This window comes from Apodemus sylvaticus, chromosome 23 (assembly GCF_947179515.1).
Source record: "Apodemus sylvaticus chromosome 23, mApoSyl1.1, whole genome shotgun sequence".
Lineage (NCBI taxonomy): Eukaryota > Metazoa > Chordata > Mammalia > Rodentia > Muridae > Apodemus > Apodemus sylvaticus.
This window is the reverse complement of record NC_067494.1, coordinates 5,377,894-5,402,712: the sequence shown is the minus strand read 5'-3', so window position 1 is coordinate 5,402,712 and position 24,819 is coordinate 5,377,894. Positions and strand designations below refer to the sequence as shown.

The window sequence follows — 24,819 nt, the reverse complement described above, 5'->3', positions numbered from 1 at the left end:
GCTAATGTCTTCTCAGTAATACTTTGTGGTCTGCCTGTCTTTAACTTTCAACTGCATATCAAAACCTCAAGCCCTAACTAAGACTTTTCCTTTTTGCCTCCTTGACTTAGTTTCCCTTCATGGGAAGTTTCTTCCCACAGTCATGATGAATTTTAATTTTCAGGGCTCATATTTTTTTCCTTCTAAAAATTATATCATACATAGTTTTAAATGTTACTCATCTCAATTTAGCTTTAATGATGCAGTATTTTAACCCAGAAAATTTTCTATGTTTTTCTGTAGTTTTAATGCATTTATATCCCTCATTTGGTTTCCTGTTTTGTTTTGCTTCATGTTTTGATCTATCATTTTATTTAAGTGGTCTCCTTAAGTTGCTGCTAACTATTTGCCGTGTATCCTTATTTACACATGAGATGATTTAAACAAAGCTTCAGTTCTATAGACTCTCTATGTTGATGAGTTCTAGACTTCTCCATGTAGTAGCATTACCACTCCACTTCTATTATCTTTCCTCTGGAATTTACCTAGTCTCACCAAGATTTTATCCTGCTGATTTTTGTGGTTATGAAGTTATTGAATCTAAATGACAAGTAGCTGAAGGACTCACCATGATCCCTATGGTTTTAGATAATGTGATGGTTTGTAGATGCTTGGCCCAGGGAATGGCATTATTGGAGTAGGTGTGGCCTTATTAGAGTAGGTACAGCCTTGTTGGAGTATGTGTGTCACTGTGTACATAGGCTTCAAGACCCTCCTCCTAGATATTTGGAAGCCAGTCTTCTCTACAGATGAAGATGTAGAACTCTCAGCTTCTGCACCATGTCTGCCTGGATGTTGGCATAGTCTTAGCTCAATAATATACTGAACCTCTGATCCTGTAAGTCAGTCCCAGTTAAATGTCCTTATAAGAGTTGCCTTGGTCATGGTGGCTGTTCACAGCTTTATAACCCTAAGACAGATAATTTTATTGTTTTCAGACTTGCACTTCCTTCCAGTGGCCCAGGGTTCTGAGGTCCTTTTTCCTATGTAGAGAGGTAGTAGCAGCTTCCCATTGTCCCTAAAGACCTGAGTTTAATTCTCAGACATTCAAATAAATTCCTTTTTAAAACCCCTCCCTTTCCTTTCACATATAAATAATTTGGATGTCTCCAATCCCCAAGCATCTTGGGAATTCTGTGGACAGGAAAGGCTTCCTTTCATCCATGTCTCTGTGTTCATGTATACACTCATTCCTTGTCCTAGTCAGCTCAACCATTTCACTGTCTTACAACTGATAACTACTTTGCTGACGTCAGATTTGCTGACTGTAACTCTTTTGTTTTGTTCTGTATTGGTTTTCTTTCTTTCTGTGTTACTATTTTATCATTGTAGTTAGTTTGAAGTATAAGAGGATTACAAAGATATATTTTATACATAATCCTCTCTGCTCACTTACCTTGCCCAGAATTTTGGCTATACCTACTGTAAATTCCGAAAGTATTAATGATATTATTGCAAATATTACTAAATACTTGTGCATACTTGAAGTAAAGTTGAAAAAATTTACAAAGTAATTAGGAATAAAATTCAGGCAGAAATGGTAGAACTAGAAAGCAAATTTTAATTTAAAAGATTCTGGAACAATGTAGAACTGCCAATGAGTAAGTAATCATTGCCATTCCTATTAAATACCAATATAGGATAAATATAATTGGCTAGAAATCAGGGTTATAATGTATAAGAACTTTGTTCATGTAGGAACTCCATATCCTGTCTATAATCTCAACAAGAACAATAAGGGAAAATTTCAGTGTATTCTACAAGTGAAAAATATCTATCCAAGGAATCAGGTATTATACAATACCAACCAAGATTATATATATTTGTTTTCTCTAGAAAGATATGTTTTAGTGTGTACCACAAAACCTAGACTGAAATAAAAGTGTTTCTCTTGTGGGCCATACAGGAAGGTACAACCCTCTGTATAATATTTTGTACACAGTGGGGACTTTGAAAGAACATGAGGAAACAGAGAGAGCAGTGGCGGATGGAAGGGAGAATGGGGAGAGGGAGAGGGAGAGGGAGAGGAAGGAGAGGGAGAGGGAGAGGAAGAGGAGGGAGAGGGAGAGGGAGAGGGAGAGGAGGGAGAGGGAGAAGAGGGAGAGGGAGAGGGAGAGGGAGAGGGAGGGGGAGAGGGAGAGGGAGAGGGAGAGGGAGAGGAGGGAGAGGGAGAGGAAGAGGAGGGAGAGGGAGAGGGAGAGGAGGGAGAGGGAGAGGAGGGAGAGGGAGAGGGAGAGGGAGAGGTGAAATAACTCAGGAACACTTGTCTTGGTTTGTTAGAGAAAATGGAATCAAAGTGTTTTTCATAACAATGCCCTGTGGATAACCTGATAACATACCCAGCTAGAATAATTCATATTTACCCAGAAGGAAAATTTGGAAAGTCTAAACTACAGTTGTCAAGTACATATTGCTTCTGCCTCAGTCTAGTTTCAAACTAGAAAATTTGCAACAAATATCTCCAGGAGTGCCTCTCATGCTGAGTTACTGCAGTCTCGTATGTCTGTCATTTTGAAGTCAAAGACAACACTTCAGCAAGTGACATTTTCTGTCTCAGCTAACACTCTCTCTAGATTGTTTTTATCACAGAAGATTCACTTTTCCAATTGTAGAATAACAAATTCTCATTAACAGATCTCATAATCCACTGCGCGCTCATGTGTACACACATAAACACATGCGTGCACGTGCATATACACACATGCACACAGACATTCACACTCATGCACACACATGCATGCATACATATACTCTTAAACAACTATAACTATACTTTACAAAATATTATTGGGTATACTCAAAATGATTTTTAAATTTTTTGAAATGTGATTTATTTTCTCCCTGTACTATGGACATCTTAAATAAAACAGTTGACACTGTTTTCTCTGAAAAATGAAAGTCCAGTAGAGATCTGGGGACAATTTTTTGATATAACAATATTCACCCTAGGAATAGTTACACCTACCCCACTTTTAAGACTTAGGATATCGTTTTATTTATTTATTTATTTATTTATTTATTTATTTATTTATTTTATTTGCTCACCTAGTGAGCCTCCTGCTAAGAACAGAATGTTTCAATTCAGAGCAAGAGACAGTGTAACATCTTTTCAAGCTATTGAAACATGGTATTCATAGTAGAGAGTTTTGAGGTGTGTTGTCTTTAATGTTGCCCACTTCATGGATTTGGAAGGCTTGCTGCTGTTACTTCTAATGTTTCTTCTCTTCTCTCTTCTTCTGAGTGTTCCCATGACATGTGTGTTGTATCTTTTGTTACACAGTTCTTTGCTATTCTGTTTCATTCTTTCAACCCTTTTGTTTTATTGGCTTATCTCCAACTTCTCAATTCTTTTCCTTGCCAGTATCAAGTCTATTGTGTAATCTGTTAAGTCATTCTTTGTTCCTGTTCCAGTTACTTTTCCCGTAGAATTTCTCTCTTTCTCTTACATTACCCATCATTTTCTCTTCTGTCTGTTTGCATATTGATTAGTCATTAAATAGTTGGTATGATGTTTCCAAAATCTCTTCCATATTTGAATTTGGTTTTTTCTTGATTGCTATTGGTTTCTGATAATCAGAATCTCGTGTAGCCCATGCTGGCTTGAGGATAACCATGAATTCCTGCTTCCATATTCCACGTATCAGGGTTACAAGTATGCATTCAAATTGAATTTGTTTTTGACACCAGCCTTGTTTCATTAGATTTGTCATTTGTATTTCATAATATATCTTAGAGTTATTCACATAGAAAGCCAAAAAGTATGGTTTAAGTGAAAGAAACAAAGTTAAGTAGTTAATAATATGAGGTTTCTATGCATCTATGGATAGGGAGAAGGTGGTTTGTTTGTTTTTGCTTTTTGTTACTGTGCATACTATAGCTGTAAGTGTCAAAGACTAGAATTTCCTGTAGTATCTTCATTCAATCTTGCTTTCATTCTTTAGGGACACCTTTGTAGGATCTTAGATGTTAGATTTTTTAGTCAGAACTCTGTTAACATATATGAATAGTCAAAACTTTGTAGGTGATATATTGCACCATCTTATAATTCAGGCTTAGTCATTCAGTGAGCCTGTGTATCTGGGATATGGTTTTCATAAGTGTTTCTCAGCCTCTTCCCCCTCTCCTACAGGGGTGACAAGCTGCCTATCCTGAGCTAGAGTTGGGTATTTCCCATCCCCTGTATGGAAATAGAAGAGTTATCTGGGTATTTCTTTTTACCCATAGTAAAAAAGCACCTAAAGTAGCATTTGTTTGAGTTGGATAATTCCTTTCTTCCCATTGTTTAGGCTTTGGTAAAATCCTACATGTTAGTTAGGCTCTGATCAAATAATTGTCCCTATATGTATCCTTTAAAGAGATCAGAGGCTCTGGCGACTGCTCTTTTCTTCACCTTGCAAAATGCACAAGGGGGTTTTCTCTTGTCTTCGTGTAGCTAAGCTGTTGTGGTTTCTGGACAGAAGGCTCAGGAACCAGTTTGAGGCTCTGTAAAGTACAGTCCCTACAGTACACATTTAGATTCCAGGAACCAGTCAATACCTCTAATGGTTCTTGCCCGTGTCTGGGTTCCAATAGAGGTTCTGCTTGCAGCGAACTAATGCTCTGCATCACCTCCATTTTAATTTTAGGCATCCTCTGACCTCCATTCTGTGATGGAGCTAAAGCACATTGCCGTGTGCTTTCTTCCTGTGTGTTTAGGCACATACAAAATGAGTTTGTTCAGTGTTGATTTTTTCCCACTGCATAAAAACTTGAGCTTAGGGGCTGGAGAGATGGTTCAGTGGTTAAGAGCACTGACTGCTCTTCTGAAGGTCTTGAGTTTAAGTCCCAGTAAACACATGGTGGCTCACAACCATCCGTAATGAGATCTGATGCCCTGTTCTGGTGTGTCTGAAGACAGCTACAGTGTACTTACATATAACAATAAATAAATCATTAAAAAAAAAGATTTGAGGGAGGTCTCCTTTATTAAAAAAAAATCATCCCCTCACATTTGATTTTTTTTTAAACTTGAGCTTAAAACAGTTCATTTTGCCAATATTTTTAGACTATTACATCCCTATTATTTTACAGACATTTGAAAAATACTCATTCTATAGAGCAGGACATTGAATGAGAGAAATTTTAACTTGAAGAGATTTGTCTCAAATGAAGTCTGCATTGTTTGACAGTAAATTCTTTTTTACCTAATTAAATTTTAAATGGAAGTATACTTTACTTAATGGCAACTTTTACTGTTCACTCGAAGCACATGAGAATGACAGCTGCATTTTCTCTCATTCTTTAACTACTATGACAGAGACATCATTCTATTTGAAATATATTGATAGGTAGTTTGATGGGAAAAGCATCAAAAGACTTCTGATCTTGGTGAATATGTTTGAATTTTAGAAAACAAAATACAGAACATTTTCATTATGAATTGTTGATATGTTCCAATTTGAGATAATAGATAATAGAAAATGGTCATAATTAACGTGCATATTCTGAAAAGTTATTGAAAGCAACGGAAGGCACAGAAAGTGCAAAAGCTAACAAGAACACAGGGCATCAAGGGTTATGGCTTTAGGCAGAATATTTAGAATGGGTTATATTGAGGCGGCAATATTTGAGCATACTTCAAGAGCGAGAGGGGTAGGCCATGAAAATATGAAAATATCTAGTTAGAGGACCAGCAAGCAAAAGAAATTGGGCATACGAAAACAAAAAGGAGTGACAACAGAACGGAGAGAGAGGAGAGAGAGAGAGAGAGAGAGAGAGAGAGAGAGAGAGAGAGAGAGAGAGAGAGAGCAATGAATTAGAGTGAGGTGAGTTATCAGACCAGATCAAAGTAGTGCCAAGGACCAGGTAAGGACTTGGAAAGACTTGGGTGTATTTGATATAGTTCTACGAAGAAGAAATGGTAGGTATAATTGATATAGCACTCAGAAAGTGTCTCTGCCTACTCTTTTGATGTCTGACTTTATAGAGACTCATTAGGAAGACTTGCAACAAACCTAGTAAGCAACAATGTGACGTAGAGAAGCATTGTCTTGACTAGGATGCAGAACCTCAAGTAGAAAAAAGAAGGAATCTAAAGATGTCTTTGGGCTTGGTGGAATGAAAAAAGATAAAGGAGATGGAAAAAAAATCATCAGATACCATTCTCTCTGTGGGGAAGGACAGACATTACCTCAGGAATGTTACTCTTGAGATACCTTCTATGTGTGTAAATAGAGGTGTTAAAAAAATACATTGAATCCAGGAGCATCCTTTTGCGAGAGCTGTAACAGATCGATGCTATTTAAAGGCAAGAACATGCAATGTGAAGGTTATAGATAGAGAACTGTAGGAGAAGGATATATAGATAGAGAACGGGAGCCAAGATACTCGAAAAGGCATGTGTGTGTGAGCAGCAGGTGGCATGGAAAGAAAAGAAGCAGGAAAAAAATTAACACAAAATAGAGAAAATTAGATCAAAGTGGAAGGAATCAAATATACTTTGTCAAATGCTTTTGGTATGTTATGTAAAAAAGAGACAGACTAACATTACTTCAGAAGAGTTAGAAACCAGAGTGCCTACTCACAGCAACATTTTATTACACTCACAGATTAGCGTGTCTTGCAACCCTCATCAAAGAAGTTTCTTTTTGCAGGAGAGAGAGTCTAACACAGAGACCAATGAGTGGTCAAAGTGTAAAGAATAAATGAGTGTAGCGTGTCATCTGTGTCATACCCCTTCCTTCTGGGAAGGGACCATGCTGAAAATGATGCAGAAAGAGTGCAAGACCCGAAAGCAGTGGATGGCTACAAGGAAACATTGTCCTTCACACAATGGCCGCTGTAATATGAAGTCACAGAGATTTTGACAGCATGTATATGGCCCGTGCAAACTCGAGCCAGTTCAAATCACAACACAGAGAGCAAAGAGGGTTTCTCACTCCTGGCTGAGAAACTATCAATAATTGACAGCTTCTGGGAAAGAGAAATTCAGTTTTCTTTAAGAGTTTTTGCTTCTTGTAGCTGTCATATAATCTACTGGGTGGCTATATATCTAAGTATATGTAGGCATCACTAACTGGACTTGATGGGTTTTAAACAAATGGGGGATGTGTGAACATGATCAAAATATGAGCATTTTGAATGAGTAAAAATATTTAAGAGAAATAAAAATGCAGATGTTCAGTCAGTCAGTAGACAGTAAATTTGAATACAGGGTTTAGGCATCTTGGCCTAAGATTTCTCCAGAGACCATGAAATTCTCCAAAAACAATAAAGCTATTCTTTGCCCACTGCATACACTATGGAGCAATGAAGGAAGAGAAATAGCTGTATTATGGCTCTGCTATTCTGATGGAATCATTTAGAGATACTCCCAAACCCCAAATGGCATCTAGTATACCAGATCAAATTGTTCCTGCATTTAAAGAATGTATGAAACTGGGATGGCCATCTAGAGCTTGTTCTAGTACTCTAAAAACTGACCATTTTTATTCAGTTAACAAGATTTTAGTTTCTAAAATTGCCGGGGATTTAAGAAGCCCCATGACACATATTCTTAATTTAAGAAAGAAGGTTCATACAATGAACTGTAAAATAAGAGAATTTGGGGAGTATTTTTTCTTGAAGCTCCTCTTTTTATTTCTTATTTTAAATGAGCCTACAAATTTATTGAACTCCATTGTAGAAACCACCATTTATTTTATTTAATTTTTCCTCAAAATAAAATTTTCCATGCTATGTTATTACAAACTCTGTTATAAAGATTATATGTGATATGGCATAAATTATGTATGATATATTGTCAGATGCTGAATAAATGAACATTAATACTTAAAAATAACAACATGTAATGTTTTAAAAGAAAGTATTTTCTAAGTTTTTGGGTTTTTAGTTTCCAAGAACACAGGAGAGTGTCAGGTGTGGTGTCACATGCCTATAACCTCAGTACCTAGGAGGAAGTGGCACAAGGGTTGCCATATGGTGAGGCCAGTCTGGGATATACAGTAAACTCAAGGTCACCAGCCATGGCTACAGAGTTAGGCCCTGTCTGAAACAAACAATCACCAATAAGAAATCTCATAACTCAACACAACTGCTGCCCATCTCCACACAACAGCCAAGCAAGTAACCAGCCAACCAAGCAAGAACACTTACCTACAGTGACTAGAGATAATGGGAAACAATACGGATTTATAAGAAATGGTTATAAAGCTTGTGTTAGAAAGACATACAAAAACACATGCTATTGTAAACCATCCCAATTCAAGAAGATTTGTAATAATATTTCGAGATTACTACTCAGAGAGCAATTATATGAACACAATGTTTTATGTGGCTCTGAAGTCTCAAGAGCCCAGACTTGCTTGTCCTTAGTGACGTAGTTGTGTGCACCCACCATTTTACCATGTGAGGGTTATGTTAGATACCTCATACATGAGTTTCTTTATGAATTACAAAGCTTGTTTCTATAATAATTTTACATATACTTACAGGATCTCAGAAATGTAACTTAAAATCAAATGATAAGACTTTCATACTTATCTATTTATATGTACATTTATATGGATGTATGAGACATGCTATAAAATATATGCATACATTTTAGAATGAGCAGCATTTGAGTCAGGAGAGTGATTCCATTTGTAGTAGTGAGAGAAGTGGTTTCTGTTGAGATTTACAGAAATACAGGGGTTGGGTAACCTCTACTTCTTAAGTTGAGCATGTTGGTATATATATCATTTTGTTTTCATCATAAAGTTTCAGAACTGAAAGGTCATATCTAAGGGAAATTTAATTATGAATATTTGAGTTCTTTTCTCCCTCCTAAATGAAATTTATCTGTGGTATCAGAAGGCTGTCTCTAACAGGGACACCATCTCATGAGAGCTCTTTGAACAAAATGTCAGTTGTCTTCTCTTTCATTTTCAGTTCAAAAGGACATAGTTCGGATTCTCCCCAGTTTAGACGTTGAAGTCAAAGATATTACTGACTCTTATGACGCTGACTGGTTTCTTCAGTTGCTGTCTACAGACGATCTTTTTGAAATGACCAGCAAAGAGTTTCCTGTAGTAGCTGAAGTCATTGAAGTGTCTCAAGGGAACCAACTGCCCCGAAGTATTTTACAGCCAGAGAAAACCATTGTCATCCACAAAAAGTACCAGGCTTCGAGGATCTTAGCTTCAGAAATTCGCAGCAATTTCCCTAAAAGACACTTCTTGATCCCTATTAGCTATAAAGGCAAGTTTAAAAGAAGACCCCGGGAGTTCCCAACGGCCTATGACCTGCAGATAGTGAAGAGCAAGAAAGAAACTCTCCACGTGGTGGCCACCAAAGCTTTCCATACACTTCACAAGGAGCTGTCCTCTGTGTCTGTTGGAGACCAGTTTCTAGTGCATCATTCAGAGACCACAGAAGTTATCTTTGAGGGAACAAGAAAAGTAAATATTCTGACCTGTGAAAAAATCCTCGATAAAACCCATGAAGTAGCACGGCTTCCTCTGTATATGGAAGGAGGCTTTGTAGAGGTGATTCATGATAAGAAACAGTACCAGATTTCTGAGCTCTGTACACAGTTTTGCTGGCCCTTCAATGTGAAGGTGGCTGTGAGAGATCTCTCCATTAAAGATGACATTTTGGCAGCTACCCCAGGACTGCAGTTGGAGGAGGACATCACAGATTCTTACCTACTTATCAGTGACTTTGCAAATCCTGGGGAGTGTTGGGAAATTCCCATGAGTCGCTTGAATATGACTGTTCGATTGGTTAATAGTAGTAATCTGCCTGTGGAGGCAGGGCTGCTTCAAGTTAGGAGTCTTGTAGAAGAGATTACCGAAGAACAGTATTACATGATGAGGAGGTATGAGAGTTCTCTATCACATCCCCCGCCTCGACCTCCCAAACATCCTTCAGCTGAGGAAAAGAAGCTAACCTTGCTCAGCTTAGCAGAAGAGAGAACAATAGATCTGCCCAAGTCTCCCAAGGTAAGACAACGATTTCACAAAGTTTCTTCTTCTTGAGATAATACGTTTTGAGTTGTTTCTGAATGTGCTTCCCCTCCCCCTTTCTTTTCTTTTCACACCGATTTGAAGCAAGTCTGTTCGATGCGTGTTCCATGAAGGGATGTCACAGAGCAGAAGCTGCTCAGTTGCTACATTTGCTACTCCACCAGTATATATAGCATAACATCCATGTAGAGGTAGAAATAGAAGGGATGACGTTTGGCTATGACCGCAGAAATTGAGATTCCAATGGGTGTTGGAATATGTTTAATAAGATGTCTCAAAAGAAAATCCCTTTTATTCTGGAAATATGTTTCATTTTTCTTAGTTAGAATTATCTTAATACTTCACCCAGGAAATGAGCATACGATAAACTCCCAGCTTCATAGGATGGAGGGAGTTTACTGGGAACATCCATCTCTAACACATGTCTTCATTTTGTTTTATGTGCAGAAAGATATAAATAAATCTTGGCAAGACTGTGTGAGAGAATGAGAGCTTCTGCCCACATAATGTTACTTAGAATTGTAATTGGTAGCAGGTCTATTGGAAAGAGGCACTAGGAGGTTTTAACAGATTCTAATTGCTCGGGGCATTGGACATCAGATTAGCATCCTTTGTACTTGATGGTGTTGATTCTTGAGCATGCCTGAAGGATGCCTCAGCCAAACTTGCTCCCTCATCCAGGATACATATTTTCTTTAGTGTGTGTGTGTGTGTGTGTGTGTGTGTGTGTGTGTTTCTATGTTGTATGGAAGGAGTGCGTTCTTTCCCAGAAGATGTTAGAGATATTTTCTGATTGCTCCTCATTCAGGAAAGATAGAAGTGCTGGGCATCAAGATTCATATACGGATATTGATCTGCTTGCAATTGCCTGTATCAGAGTCTGTTTTAATTGTGTGCTAAAGGTTAAATCCTTAAGGGTCTCTAAACTTATTTTCTGTTAAAAGAATAAAACCACCAAATTCATCTCTGGAAAAGTAAATTTTTAAGAATGACTAAAGAGGACAGTTCCAAAATAATATTGAGCAGCCAACATGAAGGAATTCTTTGATACTTGCACTTAACATACTGTTTGCACTGAGTTGAATGATGCTAACATTGGTGATTAGGGCATAGATTCAGTGTTTCCAGGTTCTTGGCATCTTATTTTAAGAATGAAGCAAAAATAACCCCTCACATATATTTGCAGAAGTAGCAAGTAAACATTATTTAAAGCAAAGCCATAGAGCAGTGAAAAGCACACTGTTAGAAGTGATAGTGGGCCACATGGGTGAAGTTATTCAAGGGCTCCATTGTTGTTTAGGTTTTCACTTAAGGGGACCAAAAGTTGCTGACTTGCCATACCTGAGAAGATAGACACTCAATTGATGGAATACTTCCATATTACCGCCCACTAGGCATCTCTGTGAGGCATGTCTGTGACTACTATGGCCATAGTTTAGGTGGTTGTCCATTTTGATTGACAAGCTCACATAGGCTTTGGTTATTGTGGATGTCCCTGTCCAGGATGCATCTGATCTTAATTATAAACAAGCATAAGAAGGTGAATAGGGTATGGATAACAGATTATTAGATGTATTGTTTGGATGTGTGTGTGTGTGTAATGTTTGTGAGTTAAAGGTCTCAAGATGCCAAACACATAATGTGTGTGAATGGTGGTGTAGAATTCCAAATGATTTAACCATTCCCTATTGCCTTCTTCAAAGCGAGAAATGGATGTTTTCCTATATTTTATTGAAGGGTAGAATCATATCACCCACCCAAAGATGTGTAACTTCCCAGAACATACAGGGATATAACATGGCATGGCAAAAGAACTTTTCACATATCTTTAAAATCCAGGACCTTGAAATGAGAGTATCCTGAAGTACCGAGATAGGTATAATACAATCACTGAAGGCTTCATAACACTTTTCCATGGAAGCCAGAACTACATGGAGATTCCACTAAAGAATGCCCAAAGAGACCATGCTCCTGTTTTCAAAGAGAGAGGAAGGGACAAAATGACTAACGGTACTCCTCCAAAGCTACGAAGCACAAACAAACATGGTCTTCCAATAGGTCGTCCAGAAAGAATCAGCCTAGCTGATAATGCATCAGTTTAACTCTGTCAGTTATGGGTTGGACTTCTGACTTGCTGAACTCCAAGATAATAATAACATTAAGTTATTTAAAACTATAAGTTTATAGGATAACATTATACCTAGAATTAAAAGATAAAATGTGACCTGTTAGAACAATTTTAAAAGTATAAGTTTCTTGTTTATCCCAGCTAGCTCCCAAATAATTGAGACACAGACTATAACATCTCTTTGATAGGATTTATGGCATGATATCTGAGTGGTCATTGACCTATTCTAATCCTCAAAGTCAATCTGGCTGTTTCCCAGCCCAAATCCCTGAGATACTTTCATTTTAGTATTCATCTGGCTCTCTCTGCTGCAGGTCTTTTCCCATGGTGTCTCCTCTACCCTTTCCTCACGCCCAATCCTCTTCTACTCCTCTCTTCCTCCCCTGGCTGGCAGGAGACCAGTCCTTTTCTCTCTGCTCAATATTGGCTAATCAGCTTTCACTGACAAATAAGAGAATAAGTTGGAAGTAATATTTACGTATACTTGAAGTGGGAGATTCCGAGAATAAGCATTACAATATAACCAGATTTGGGGGCAGATAAATCAGCATTTGAATAATACAAGGTGTATTAGTTTGGGTTCTCTAGAGTCACAGAACATATAGATAGTCTTTTTTTTTTTCAGAGTTTCATGCTTTCTGCATATTTATATATATTTTTAATTAGGTATATTTTTATTTACATTTCAAATGTTGTCCCTTTTTCTGGTTCCCTCCTCCCCTGAAAATCCCATCAGCCATCTCCCCTTCCCCAATCAACACCTCTCCGTGCTCAACAACCCCCCACCCAGCCTCACAGTCCTGGTATTCCTTTACACTACAGCATCAAGTCTTTCCAGGACCAAGGGCCTCTCCTCCCTTTAGTGTCTAACAAGACCATCCTCTGCTGCCGATGTGTCTGGAGCCATGGGTAACTTCATATGTACTCTTTGATTGATGGTTTTGTCTCTGGAAGCTCTGGGAGTATTGGGTGACTCATTCTGTTGTTCCTCCTGTGGCACTGCAAATCCCTTCAGCTCCTTGGGTCCTTTCTCTAGCTCCCCCATTGGGGACCCTGTGCTCACTTCAATGGCTGGGTGAGAGTGTCCCCCTCTGTATTTGTCATGTACTAGGAGATCCTCCCAGGTGACAGCTATATCCAGCTCCAGTCAGCCAGCACTTGTGGGCATCTACAATAGTGTCTGGGTTTTGTAACTGTATATAGGATGCATCCCTGGGTGGGGTAGTCTCTGGATGGTCTTTCCCTCAGACTTTGCTCAACCTTTTGTCTTTGTAATGGATAGTCTTTATATAGTTAGGAAATTTGTCAATGACTTACAGTCTATAGTCCAACTCCCCAACAATGGTCAGCAGCAGCTGTGGATGGAAGGATCTAGCAGTTTCTCAGTCCCACGAGGCAAGCAGGCAAGGAAGAGTGAGAGAGAGCCTTCCTTCTTCCAATGTCCTTATATATCTCCAGCAGAGGGTGTAGCCCATATTAAAGGCTGTAGGTCTCCAACAGAGGGTGTGGCCCAGATTATTGGTCTGTGGGTCTCCAGCAGAGGGTGTGGCCCGGATTAAAGGTGTGTGCATCCAAGCCTTTAATCCCAAATGATCTTGAACTTGGAGATCTCCTTGTCTTAGCCACTATGCTTCAAGGTCTCCATGCCAAGATCCAGGTCAGAAACTTATATCTCTGAGCCTCAAAATTAGGATCATAGGTGAGCCTTCCAATTCTAGACTGTAGTTCATTCCAGATATAGTCAAGTTGACAACCAGGAATAGCCACTACACAAGGATAATCTTTGCATATAGGCATAAAACCATTATGCCTATAATGACCCAAACTTGAGTAGGGATTGATACAACCGTTAAATATCTAAGTCTCTGTATGTGAGCTAGGATATACTTTGTTGGAAAGTTAATTTGTTTGTTTGCTTGTTACACAGCTGTGCTGTATGACCCAGGTTAGGCTCAATCTCGTGTTCTTCTTGCCTTAGCCTCCAGAGTAGATAATAGATTTGTATCTTTGCATACAAATAACCCACCTTTAACAGTGATGATCCACCTCTCCTCTTCCTCCTTTCCTTCATTCACCCCTTTCTATGTCTTTCCATGCCCCTTGCCTTCTTTCCTCCCCTCCTTTCTATCTTCCTTCTTTTCTCTTTCTTACCCTGTCATTGCTAGGTTAGGTTGTTATGTTGACATATCTGGAGAGACAGACTCAGATGACAGAATGCTTCCATCTAAGTGACCTGTGGGCATGTTTGTGAGACATTTCCTTAACTTGTGTTTGACACAGGAAGGTCAGTCTCCTGTGCGCTGTACTACTTTTTAGGAAGGTAGTCAGTACTATATAAGAAAAGTAGCCAGCTGTTTGGAGGGGGGGCGTAAGTATGTAAACAGCATTCCCTCTCTTCTTTAGTACCTGCCTCCCAGTTCCTGCCTCGGGCTCATGTCTTGGTTTCTCTTGATGATAATGGCCCCTAAGCTCAAACCAACTAACACCTCTCAGTTCCTTTTGATCAGTGTTTATCACAATAATAGCAAAACAAGCTATAATACCCTTTTTCTTTATTTCCCTTTCCTTTCTACCCTTTAAAGTGAGTTTTATCAGTTCATGTGACCATGGAGAACCTGAGGACACAGTTAAGGGACCTGTGCTCTTGATAACGATAGTGGCATTCACTTTTCTTTCTATATTAGTTTTAATCTCTCCGGCTAGTTTTATTAACATGTCACCGGACTTCTGGGAGTTTTTACATCATGAATTTCAATTTCAATACTAGAAAAGAATGTTCTATCATTATCTAGACTGAACTCAGAAAGAAAAAATAATATGTAGGTTGCACTACATACCTTTGTCCTGACTTTGTTTATTGGTTGCTTCAACCATAGACAAAGTGGCAGGTACCCCTCGTCAATTAGGAACACTATGAATTCATCTAAGACGTTTGAAAATTAATAACCTGTGGAGACAGGTCATAAGAACTAGATGCATTGAGTTCTTTTCCATGGTAGGATTACCGCCTACTTTTTGGCTTAGTGGTATCTCAGCAAGAACAAGAGCCGTGTTAGCAGCAACTTGAAGACTGTGATCTATGTGCAGGCGGAAAGCATAACATGGGGCGCTAGGTCTTAAGAGAGGAAAACTGCACCAAGGTCAATGTGGTTTCACATGGATCTTACCACTTGCTTGGTATAATATTAATAAATGGATGATAATATACAGAATCTAAATAAAGGTGAGGAGTTGTGGGGATTGTTGATGATGTAATGTGAAAATAAAATCTTTAAATTCTTTGCAACTGGAATTCTAATTAGACAGAAACAATGTTATAAAGTGGCTGAATAAACAATGCCGTGCCTCTAATGTGTCCTGAAGAGAAATGACGTAGGGTAGATTCCCGCTCGGAGGTTATGCTTTCTGTGTCAGAACTTGTTTCAGATAGCTTGGAAGAACATAGACTCCATGGGGTTTCACCAGTCATGGATATATATGGCTATAGCTTTTGAGTAACACACAGGAGAAATGTAACTTCTATATCCTGATGAAAGGGCCCATAACTGGAGAGAAAAATAAACCTTTGGTTGAAAGATGAGATATTCCACATCTTCAGAGACTGTGGCTGGGTCCAGAAACCTTGCATTTCATGAACTCTGTTTGGCCATTAAATGCCCCCGTGTCTACTTGTTCCTAGAATTTCTAGACTTCTGTGGACAAGAACACCCTGAGGAGACATTAAGGCAAAGAGTGAGGGAGGCGGTCATAGCAAAGTTCTGTGCAGCAAGCAAATCTGAAACGCTGCAGCAGAGTGGGAGCTGGGGCTGCAAAGGCAGGAGAGCCGGGGTTCTGCACAGTGCAGCAGGAACAGTATGCATATGCAGACAGCTGCGGCTGACCTGGCATTCCCTGACTTGGGAAAATGAGTGAGAAAACTTGTGATAGTGAGAATGGCTGGTATGCATTAAAGAAATGTAGACTCCTGGGCCACACCAGGACTTCAAGAGAACAGAGATGAGTGTGGCGACAGTTGTAACTGACGGGATTCTGTCCTAAACACCAGGATTTGTTTCCTTTCTCACTCGCAGAATGTGGTGTAGGTATTAGGAGTGTTGAAAGAGATGTCTGTTTGTCATAGAAGCCATGAATCCAGTTTGTCTCTAATTGGAGATTTTTATAATAACAGTTTTCATGGGCCCTTGGCAATGATGATAGAAAACAGAAACCTTTACAAACTTCGTACTTGGATCTGAAAAATAGACAAAGGAAGGTCACATAGGAGCCTCTCAGATAATAAGCAGTTTTTAGTTAGGAGATACAAGTTTAGCACTTTCTTTTTCTGGAGCTGAGAACTGAACCCAGGGCCTTGTGCTTGCTAGACAAGCACTCACTCTATCACTGAGCTACATCCCCAACCCCAAGTTTAGCACTTTTTTAAAAAAAAGGATCAGATATTTGTGTGATCTTCTAAGGATATGATACAGATCAATAAGTCATGATTTTCTGAGTTGCCTGAATTTGGTTGGGGTCCAGTTACCCACTGGAATGTAAATTACCTTATGTAGCAAAAGCCAATGGAAAAGATGGAAGAGATGGGCTGAAAGGGAATCAAGGAAGTGTTAGGTTGAAACCTGGGCAACCTCAAGCCACAAGCAGGATTTGGAAGGGAGAGGTCTGTGCCCTCCGCGTGTGCGGAGCGCTGGTAACTTGTTTTTCAGTTTCTACACGTGGAAGAGGAATACAAAGTGAACTTTTTGCTCTGGTCATACTGTGCTATCACTTCTTGTGCGATCTCTGACATCTGGTGTGTAGTACTTCAGATGTAAAAGAACTGCTTATTTTCAGTAACTCAGTTCAAGAAGTGAACTGATTTCAAAAGAACTTCAAAAAATCACGAATACCTCACCAAACTAGTGAAAAAACATAACATTTTTTTTCTGGGGGAATTTATCTGTAAAAATTTCTTTTATAGCAAGAGTTAAATAAATTCAAAATTGGAAATATTTGAAAGAAATTTTGGCCTTCTTTGATCTTCAAGCAATTGAATAGTCTCTCACCAGTGAATAGTGATATTTTAATTTAAAAGTTTTAGTAACAACTCTTCTCCACTTTTTACCTGTGGCATCAGAGGCTGAAATATGCCAAAATTGTGATTTTCATGTTATTGCTATTAATGACTATTCCTTCCCTTTTAGCTGTAGAAAAAAAGTAAGTTAAAAACTTTGTTTTCTCAGTATTTTAGTAAAATAGTTAAGTTAAACTTGGAGTAAATGACTTTGTATTAGATTTCTACTTTTAAGAGGATTAGATTAGGTTTTATGTTTATTTTTAAACGTGATATGGAAACTCCCGGTTTGAAGCATAACAGAAGGCTGACCTATTCAATGCACAGTATCTGCAAATGAGACCATTGGAATCACCAGTGTTCTGTTATGACACAGGGATTTTAGGGTCCACAATCATCCACAATCATTTGAAATGAGTATGGACTATACAGACTCTTTAGATGGTTAATTTATGTGTGTGTGCATATCTATCTATCTATCTATCTATCTATCTATCTATCTATCTATCTATCTATATCTATATATATCAAATCATAAAACTAGTAATATATATGCATATATATCAAACCAGAAAATTATGTATTTTATATAGTATGTATGTATGTATATATGTATGTATGTATGTATGTATGTATGTATGTATGTATGTATGTACAGAACACAAACACCTGGGTATGTTGATGCATCTTTATAATCCTATCACTGCAGAGGTTGAGGTAATGCAGGTCATATGTCCAAGGTCATCTTGGGATAATATAAAGAAACATTGCCTTGCACTAAATGAAAGGTAAGGCGAGAGAGCTGGTGGCAGAACTCAGCACATAAAAGGGTTCTGCCAAGCCTAGGACCAAAACTGAGTCCCTGGGAACCTCATAGCAGAAGGAGAAAAACTACTTTGCAGCTTGTCCTCGGACTTCTGCCGGCGTGCCTGACATATGCTGGGCAGAACTCAAGACTGTGCGGCAGCAGCAAGGACCCTGTCCTTTAGCTTCACCCTTAGGTCATGGTCTGAGCCTTCCATGCTTCTCTGGAGTCTGCCTTAACCCGAGGTGTTTTTGTGCTAAGTTCCAGCCTCTACTGTATCTAGGTTTATTTTTAAGTTCCTATCTATACTCAGAAATTTATTTTTAAATTTTATTAGATTTATTTTTTTAAAACGTGTAAATGTTTTGCCCACATGTATTTTTTTTTTTTTGTATCACCCACGTGCCTGGTGCCTATAGTCAGAAGAGAGCATCAGGTCACCAGGAACTGGAGACAGAGAGTTGTGCATGACTCTGTGGATTCTGAGAACTGACCTGGATCCTCTCTTCAAGAGCAGCAAATGCTCTTAATCACTGAGCCATCCTGCCAGCCCCAATGTGCACACATTTCTTATTCATATTAAAAGACTTTCAGTAGAATTAATTATTTATATAAATTAACTCATGAACTCACTAGAAATTGTATCATACATTATAGTTATCTTCAAAAATCTGTTTCAGGGACTAGAGAGATGGCTCACCAGTTAAAGGTGCTTGGTCCTCTTGTAGAGGAGCGAAGATTTGTCCCCAGCACCCACACTGGGTAGTTCACAACCACCTTTAACTCCAGCTTTAGGGGCTCCCAGGCCTTCTTTGTGGAATCTGCTTGGTTCCTTTACATATACACACATACATGCACATAGACACATGCACTCAATATGTAAATAACTAAGTAAATGAAAATTTAAACAATCTGCTTAAATGTGCATGAAGATCATGGGAAGCAAACATCTCTGTTAGAGAAGTGCAAAGCTAACATGATACCAGGTGATCTGCAGGGAGTTTACGATTCCTGTTGCAGGATATTTTAAAGGTCAAGGAAATCCCAATAATGAGAAGAGCCTTTGTGTTGCCACAGAACTCATATATATGGGGCACGCCATATGCAGAACTATGCTTTTCTGGCCCAGTCCTGAGAAGAACTCTCAGAGTCCCTTGGCCACTCTCAGAGATACTAGTACATGGTATAATAGTTGCTAAACTGTCTAAACAAACCAAACCAAGAAAACAAAACAACAACAAACAAACAAACCCCCTCCCAAAACACTTCTTAACATCAAATCTGCCTTATGTGTTTCTCTTTGGAACCGCCAGCTCTATCTATTGACCAGTCTAAAGCAGGTATCTGAAAACGGCCTTTTTTTTTTCCTTTTATAAACTGTTACCGCCCATTGATCCATTCCCCTTCATGTCTCTTGAACACTGCTGTGATTTTACACTTCGCCAGCATATGACCCTATTATTTCTGATTTGTGTTTATTTTTATTATTCTCTAATTTTTTTACAGTAGATTTGTTATCCCCCTCCCAATCCATCCTCTGACAGTTCCTCATTCAATCCTTCCTCCCCTCTTTCTAAGAGGATGTCCCTCTTCCATATCAAAGTTAAATCAACAGCAGGTAAACTATCTAAACAGGCCCATATACCCTAAGGAATTAAGTCATTAAAAATCTATCCCCCCTCCCCCCCACTAAAAAAATAGCCCAGGGCTAGGTGGCTTTAGTGCAGAATTTTACCAGACCTTCCAAGAAGAGCTAAAACCAACAAGTAGTTCATCAAACTACTCCATAAAGTGGAAACAGAAGGAACAGGACCTAATTCATTCTATGAAGTCACATTTACTGATACCTAAACCATGCAGGGACCCAATGAAAAAAGAGACCTTCAGACCAATTTCCCTTATGAATATTGACACAAAAATACTCAGTAAAATTCTTGCAAAATGAATCCAAGTACACATCAAAACCATATTCACCACAATCAAGTAGGCGTTATCCCAGGGATGCAAGGTCAGTTCAATATACAAAAATCCACTTACACAAGCCACTATATAAACAAACTAAAAGAAAAAAATATCACACGATCATCTCCTTAGATGACGAAAAAGCATTTGACAAAATACAACACCCCTTCATGTTAAAAGTACTGGAGAAATCAGGATTTCCAAGACCCATACCTAAACATAATAAAAATAATATACAGCAATCCAAGAGCCAATGTCAAATTAAATGGAGAGATACTTGAAGCAATCCCATTAAAATTAGGGATAAGACAAGGATGCCCACTCTCTTGGTATCTATTCAGTGTAGTACTTGAAGTTCTAGCTAGAGCAATAAGACAAGAAAGGGAGATCAAGGGGATACAAACTGGTTTATGCTTTTTAGTGCAACTTGTACCAATTCTCTTGTTTCTTTTTATGTTATAGTCAAACTAATCATCCACCTTACTGATTTCTTTATCATAAGAGCACACACCCTTCTAGCTGGATTTCCTCAGTTGCTTTGAAACGGTCCTGTGTTCCTGCCTTGAATATCTTGTACCTTGTTTCACATTTAAGGATTTGGTATTTTATTATACTGAAAAATGTTCAGTTCTAAGAACTTTGTTTTTTTCCAAGTCCCTAATATATTTCTCATGGAGATTGCCATTTATGATATCTTGTTAAACATTTATTATGGCCATATTAAAATTTTAAAAATTATTTTCTTTTCAATGTTTTTGTCAATATTCTTAGTAGCTTCAGCTGATGTACAAGGAAACTGAGGTGTAGAGGAGGATAATGTTTATTGACATATGCAACTAAATGTAGATACTAAAGGTATACTATAATATGTACAAGGAGGGCAAGTGAGAGTTCTTATGAGAACCAATACAGGAATAGGCACGTGTCATGAAAGAGGATGTAATTTAACTCTGACATGGATTTTTTTCTGGTGGTGGATAAGTGCATAAAAATATATTTGATACTGAAAGTGTAAAATCTCACGTGAAGCTTCATAGGCTCAGAATGTCTGTCTTGTATGGAAGTGAACTGTCGTATACAAGCTTTGGAACTATCTGGCTTTAATGTTTTTATTTCCAATTTTTAAAATAAAGTTTTAATGCATTTTTTAAAAGTATCATTGCTCAAAGAGATATCATTAAGCGTTAAAGCTAGAATCATTTGTTTCATTTTGTGACGTCAGTATCTTACTGTGTAGTCTACGGTGGCCTTGGACCCTCCACCTTCCTGCCACTGTCTCCCAAGATCTGGGATTAAATGCATGCAGGGCATGCCTGGCTGATGACTGGACATCTAACATTTCAGAGCACTCCTTCCTCTACCTCCGCACACTTGAGCTTCATGCTCCACAGATCACACAAATTACTTATCATAGCTTATTTACTCACTATCAGATGCTAAACGCTCTTTTTCTTTGCTGTCTTCTCAACTAAATTCTGTGCTTTAGAAGCTGGGAATATAAGTTTATTTCTCTAAAACTTATCCACATACTGTGCTTGTCAATAGACTTTATCGATTCTGTTTATTACTACTTTTCAAAAGAGTTTTATTTTATAAACAAGCATATGTATTGAATCTTGCTTCTGTGGGTGAACTTTTTTTAGAATCATTTAAGTGTATATATGCAAGCATATATTTATACATGCAGTATACATATTCAGTGTATATATTGTGTATGGATGTCTATGCTTTATTCATTATTTAATTCCCTTATTCTTTATTAGGGGATTATTTAAAATATATCAATATTTTTATTAACCAATGCTTTGAATTTTCTCATGATTTGTTACATTATATTTTAAGCAAAAATCAATTCACTTATTTTATAGGGGCTATTTTATTCATCCATCATTGGCCATGTTAGGGTTTCACCTCAGGATCTTACCCATGCTAAGAAAGCACCCTAACACTAAGCTAAATCCATAGATTGACCTTCCTTTTGTGGGGGTTAAAATTCAAGGGCAAACATTCTTGCCTATTCAGAGGATATTCCAAGACCGCTATCTCTCTGCCTCTCTTTCTCTATCCCCTACTCTCCTTCCCTGTTCCCTCTCTCTTCTTTCCTGTCTATGCTGGGAAATAAAACTCAAAAACAAACATACGCTGAGTAAGTACTCTACCATTCAGCTCAGCACCTCTATTTTAAACTATGATTTATCATTATGTGTTCATATGTTGGCATTCACGTGTATATCTTTTATACGATGCCATGTCTTATTTATTTTAATCAAGTTAAAACCAGCAGAAACTTTATCAAATTAATATTTTATTCTATCAATTTTATATTTCTAACATTAATGTATATTGGGACTCAGGGACATATACGTACATGATTCCATATCAGTTGTTCCTGCAATAAAGTGATCTATGGACACATGAGTGTCTATACATGTATGTAACCTAATATATGACATCAGTATCATACTGAAAGCCCCAAACCTAAGAAAAATACAGGTTCATGTAACCCCACTTTTAAAACTTAGTTGTTGGACAATTGACCTAGGTATGACTTAAAACGTACACTCAATTCCAGCACTTATAACCAAGCTTCCCATCTTGGCACAGAATCAAATGTCTTTATTTAGTAGGGATCTCCTTCTCCTCTAAGACCTAGTAAGATAATGTTGGAAGAGTTAGCAGAGTGAGAGAAAATATCATTTTGCAGGGTTTGCTGACTACAGTTTGAATTTTTTTTATGCTGGGCATTGTGGGTAAAGGAGGTTGGCTCTTAGCCTTCATTCCTCTGCTATCAAATTATGCTAACTTCATATGATCTATTTGGTGCCTTCACATTGGACTACGGGATTTTGAGGGTAATAGGGACTTATATTTTGTCCATATCGATAAAGTCTGAAGAGGCTGTGACAGGAGATTCCTCCTGCCTGGTAAGAATTAAACTGAGAGAGAAATGACCCTTCTAGCAGTGTCACAGTGATGGTGTGGGTTCCCTGGAATAAAGACGTGCACTTAAGAGAGAAGAAGAGACCATTTTAGCAGTTTCATTTGCAGGAGCAGATGAGCTGAGGGTGGCAGCCAGAAGTGCTGGCCTTAATCAGGCTTCACTTCTAAAGTACAGTTACCAAGTAATGTGGAAAAACGTCCCATGAATGAACGGGCATTGTTGAATCCTTCTACGGATATGAATATACAATGATGGCCTGAGGATATGTGCTCTTTGTCCTTATTTCCCCTTTTATTAAGATCTGTGCTGAGAAGTCAAAAGGAGGATTTAGATAATAAATACTACTAAGAACCTGAGCACCCTTACATTTTTGCTGTAGACTAGATGGCATAAGGAAGGATCCTAAAGTTTATTGTACTAAAGTAAGGTGAAGCTAAGTATCTGTTATATGTTTCCCATAACCATTATATGTTGCTGGGTGTGTGGTATGTGCATGTAGTGTATGGCAGTGTGGGCACACATGTGTGTGTGTACTTATGAGAATACCGAGAAGGATGCCAGGTGATCCCCTCTTTCACTCTCTACACTATTGTTGTGAGGCAGAATCTCTCATGAACCAGAGCTTGCTGTTTTAGTGGCCTGTCTGGCTGGATCTGTCTGGCTCCGAGCCCCAATACTAGAGTTACAGTCTTGTGAGGAAATGTTCATATATTTACATGGACACTTTCATTACAAACTCAGGTCCTTATTCTTTCAAAGCAGTGGTGTGTTGAGCAATCTCTCTAACCTAACAAGTGTCAATTAAAAAAACCCAATTGTTTACTAATAATTCCCTGAAGAGATCTTCCAGTGTTGTAACATCAGTAGTTTGAAGTGATCCACAAAAGCAACAATCAGGTCGTTTCTAGATGAACTTTATGTGCTTTTTCAGTATGTCCCTTAGGAGCATCTGCATTTGTGTTGAAGAGCCACATACCTTGTATTTATCTGTGTACTCTCTCATGTGTGTTTGAACGCTCAGTGCCAACAATTCCCATTCATATTGCGGCATCTTAAGACTTTTTAAAATAGCTGATCAAGAAGATGAACACTTAATTTCAAATAAGTTTTGGCAGCCTAATGCTTCACTCTGCAATTCCCAAGAATCTATGTGGAAACTTAGTTTTTTTTTCCTAGTTAGTATTCCTTGATGCCTTACTCTTTATTTTTCTTGTTTAATTTTTAGTCCACTTAGGATCTTTCAGTATAGAAATGACAGTTATAACAGGTTTTCCTGATCTTAAACTTCAAAAGCTATGAATGAATTTGTTCTCTTATTTTTCGAAGGAACTACAGAGAGTGCACTCATGAATAAACACGAATGTTTGCAACTCAGTAACAGCTATGAACAGGAAATGAGTGCTTTGCACCCCAATGACCAATGTCTGTCCCTGAACCCCTCTCTAAGTCCCATTTCTGTGAATCCAACAAAAATCAAAACCATTTTACTCAAGGTTCCTCCACATTTTCTTGATTTAATTTACCTACTTTATACTATATTGGTATAAGAAACTTACAATGTAGCACTTCTATTGTGTCATATATATGCATATACATGTGTGTGTATGTGTGTGTGTGTGTGTGTGTGTGTAAGAACATGCACTCAGGCACATACTCTCTTTAGCATTCTTTTTTCTCAGTAACAATATAGCCTCTCAGTTACCTCATTCTGCTTGATGAACTTTTTAAAGAACCTCATTGATTTAAAACAAAACAAATACCTAGTTATAATTTGATGAAAATAGAATTATACAACCATTTGGACAATTTGAACACTGAAATCCAAAATTGCCATCTTGTTGAATGGTTTGACAATTATTCAGCTGTGTCTTTTCATGGAAGACATGGAAATCTTTATAGTAAGTTCAGGTTTGT

The 24,819-nt window shown here is 38.1% G+C and overlaps 1 protein-coding gene across 2 annotated transcripts in view; it reads left to right on the top strand.

The window, feature by feature from the left end:
* The window catches only part of Themis (thymocyte selection associated), a 223,532-nt gene that overhangs the window by 92,760 nt on the left and 105,953 nt on the right, over positions 1-24,819 (top strand). For both annotated transcript variants that reach the window (XM_052169729.1, XM_052169730.1), the window contains exon 4: positions 8,947-9,998. In XM_052169729.1, coding sequence (XP_052025689.1) covers positions 8,947-9,998 — 1,052 coding nt within the window. The remainder of the gene's footprint in view (positions 1-8,946; positions 9,999-24,819) is intronic.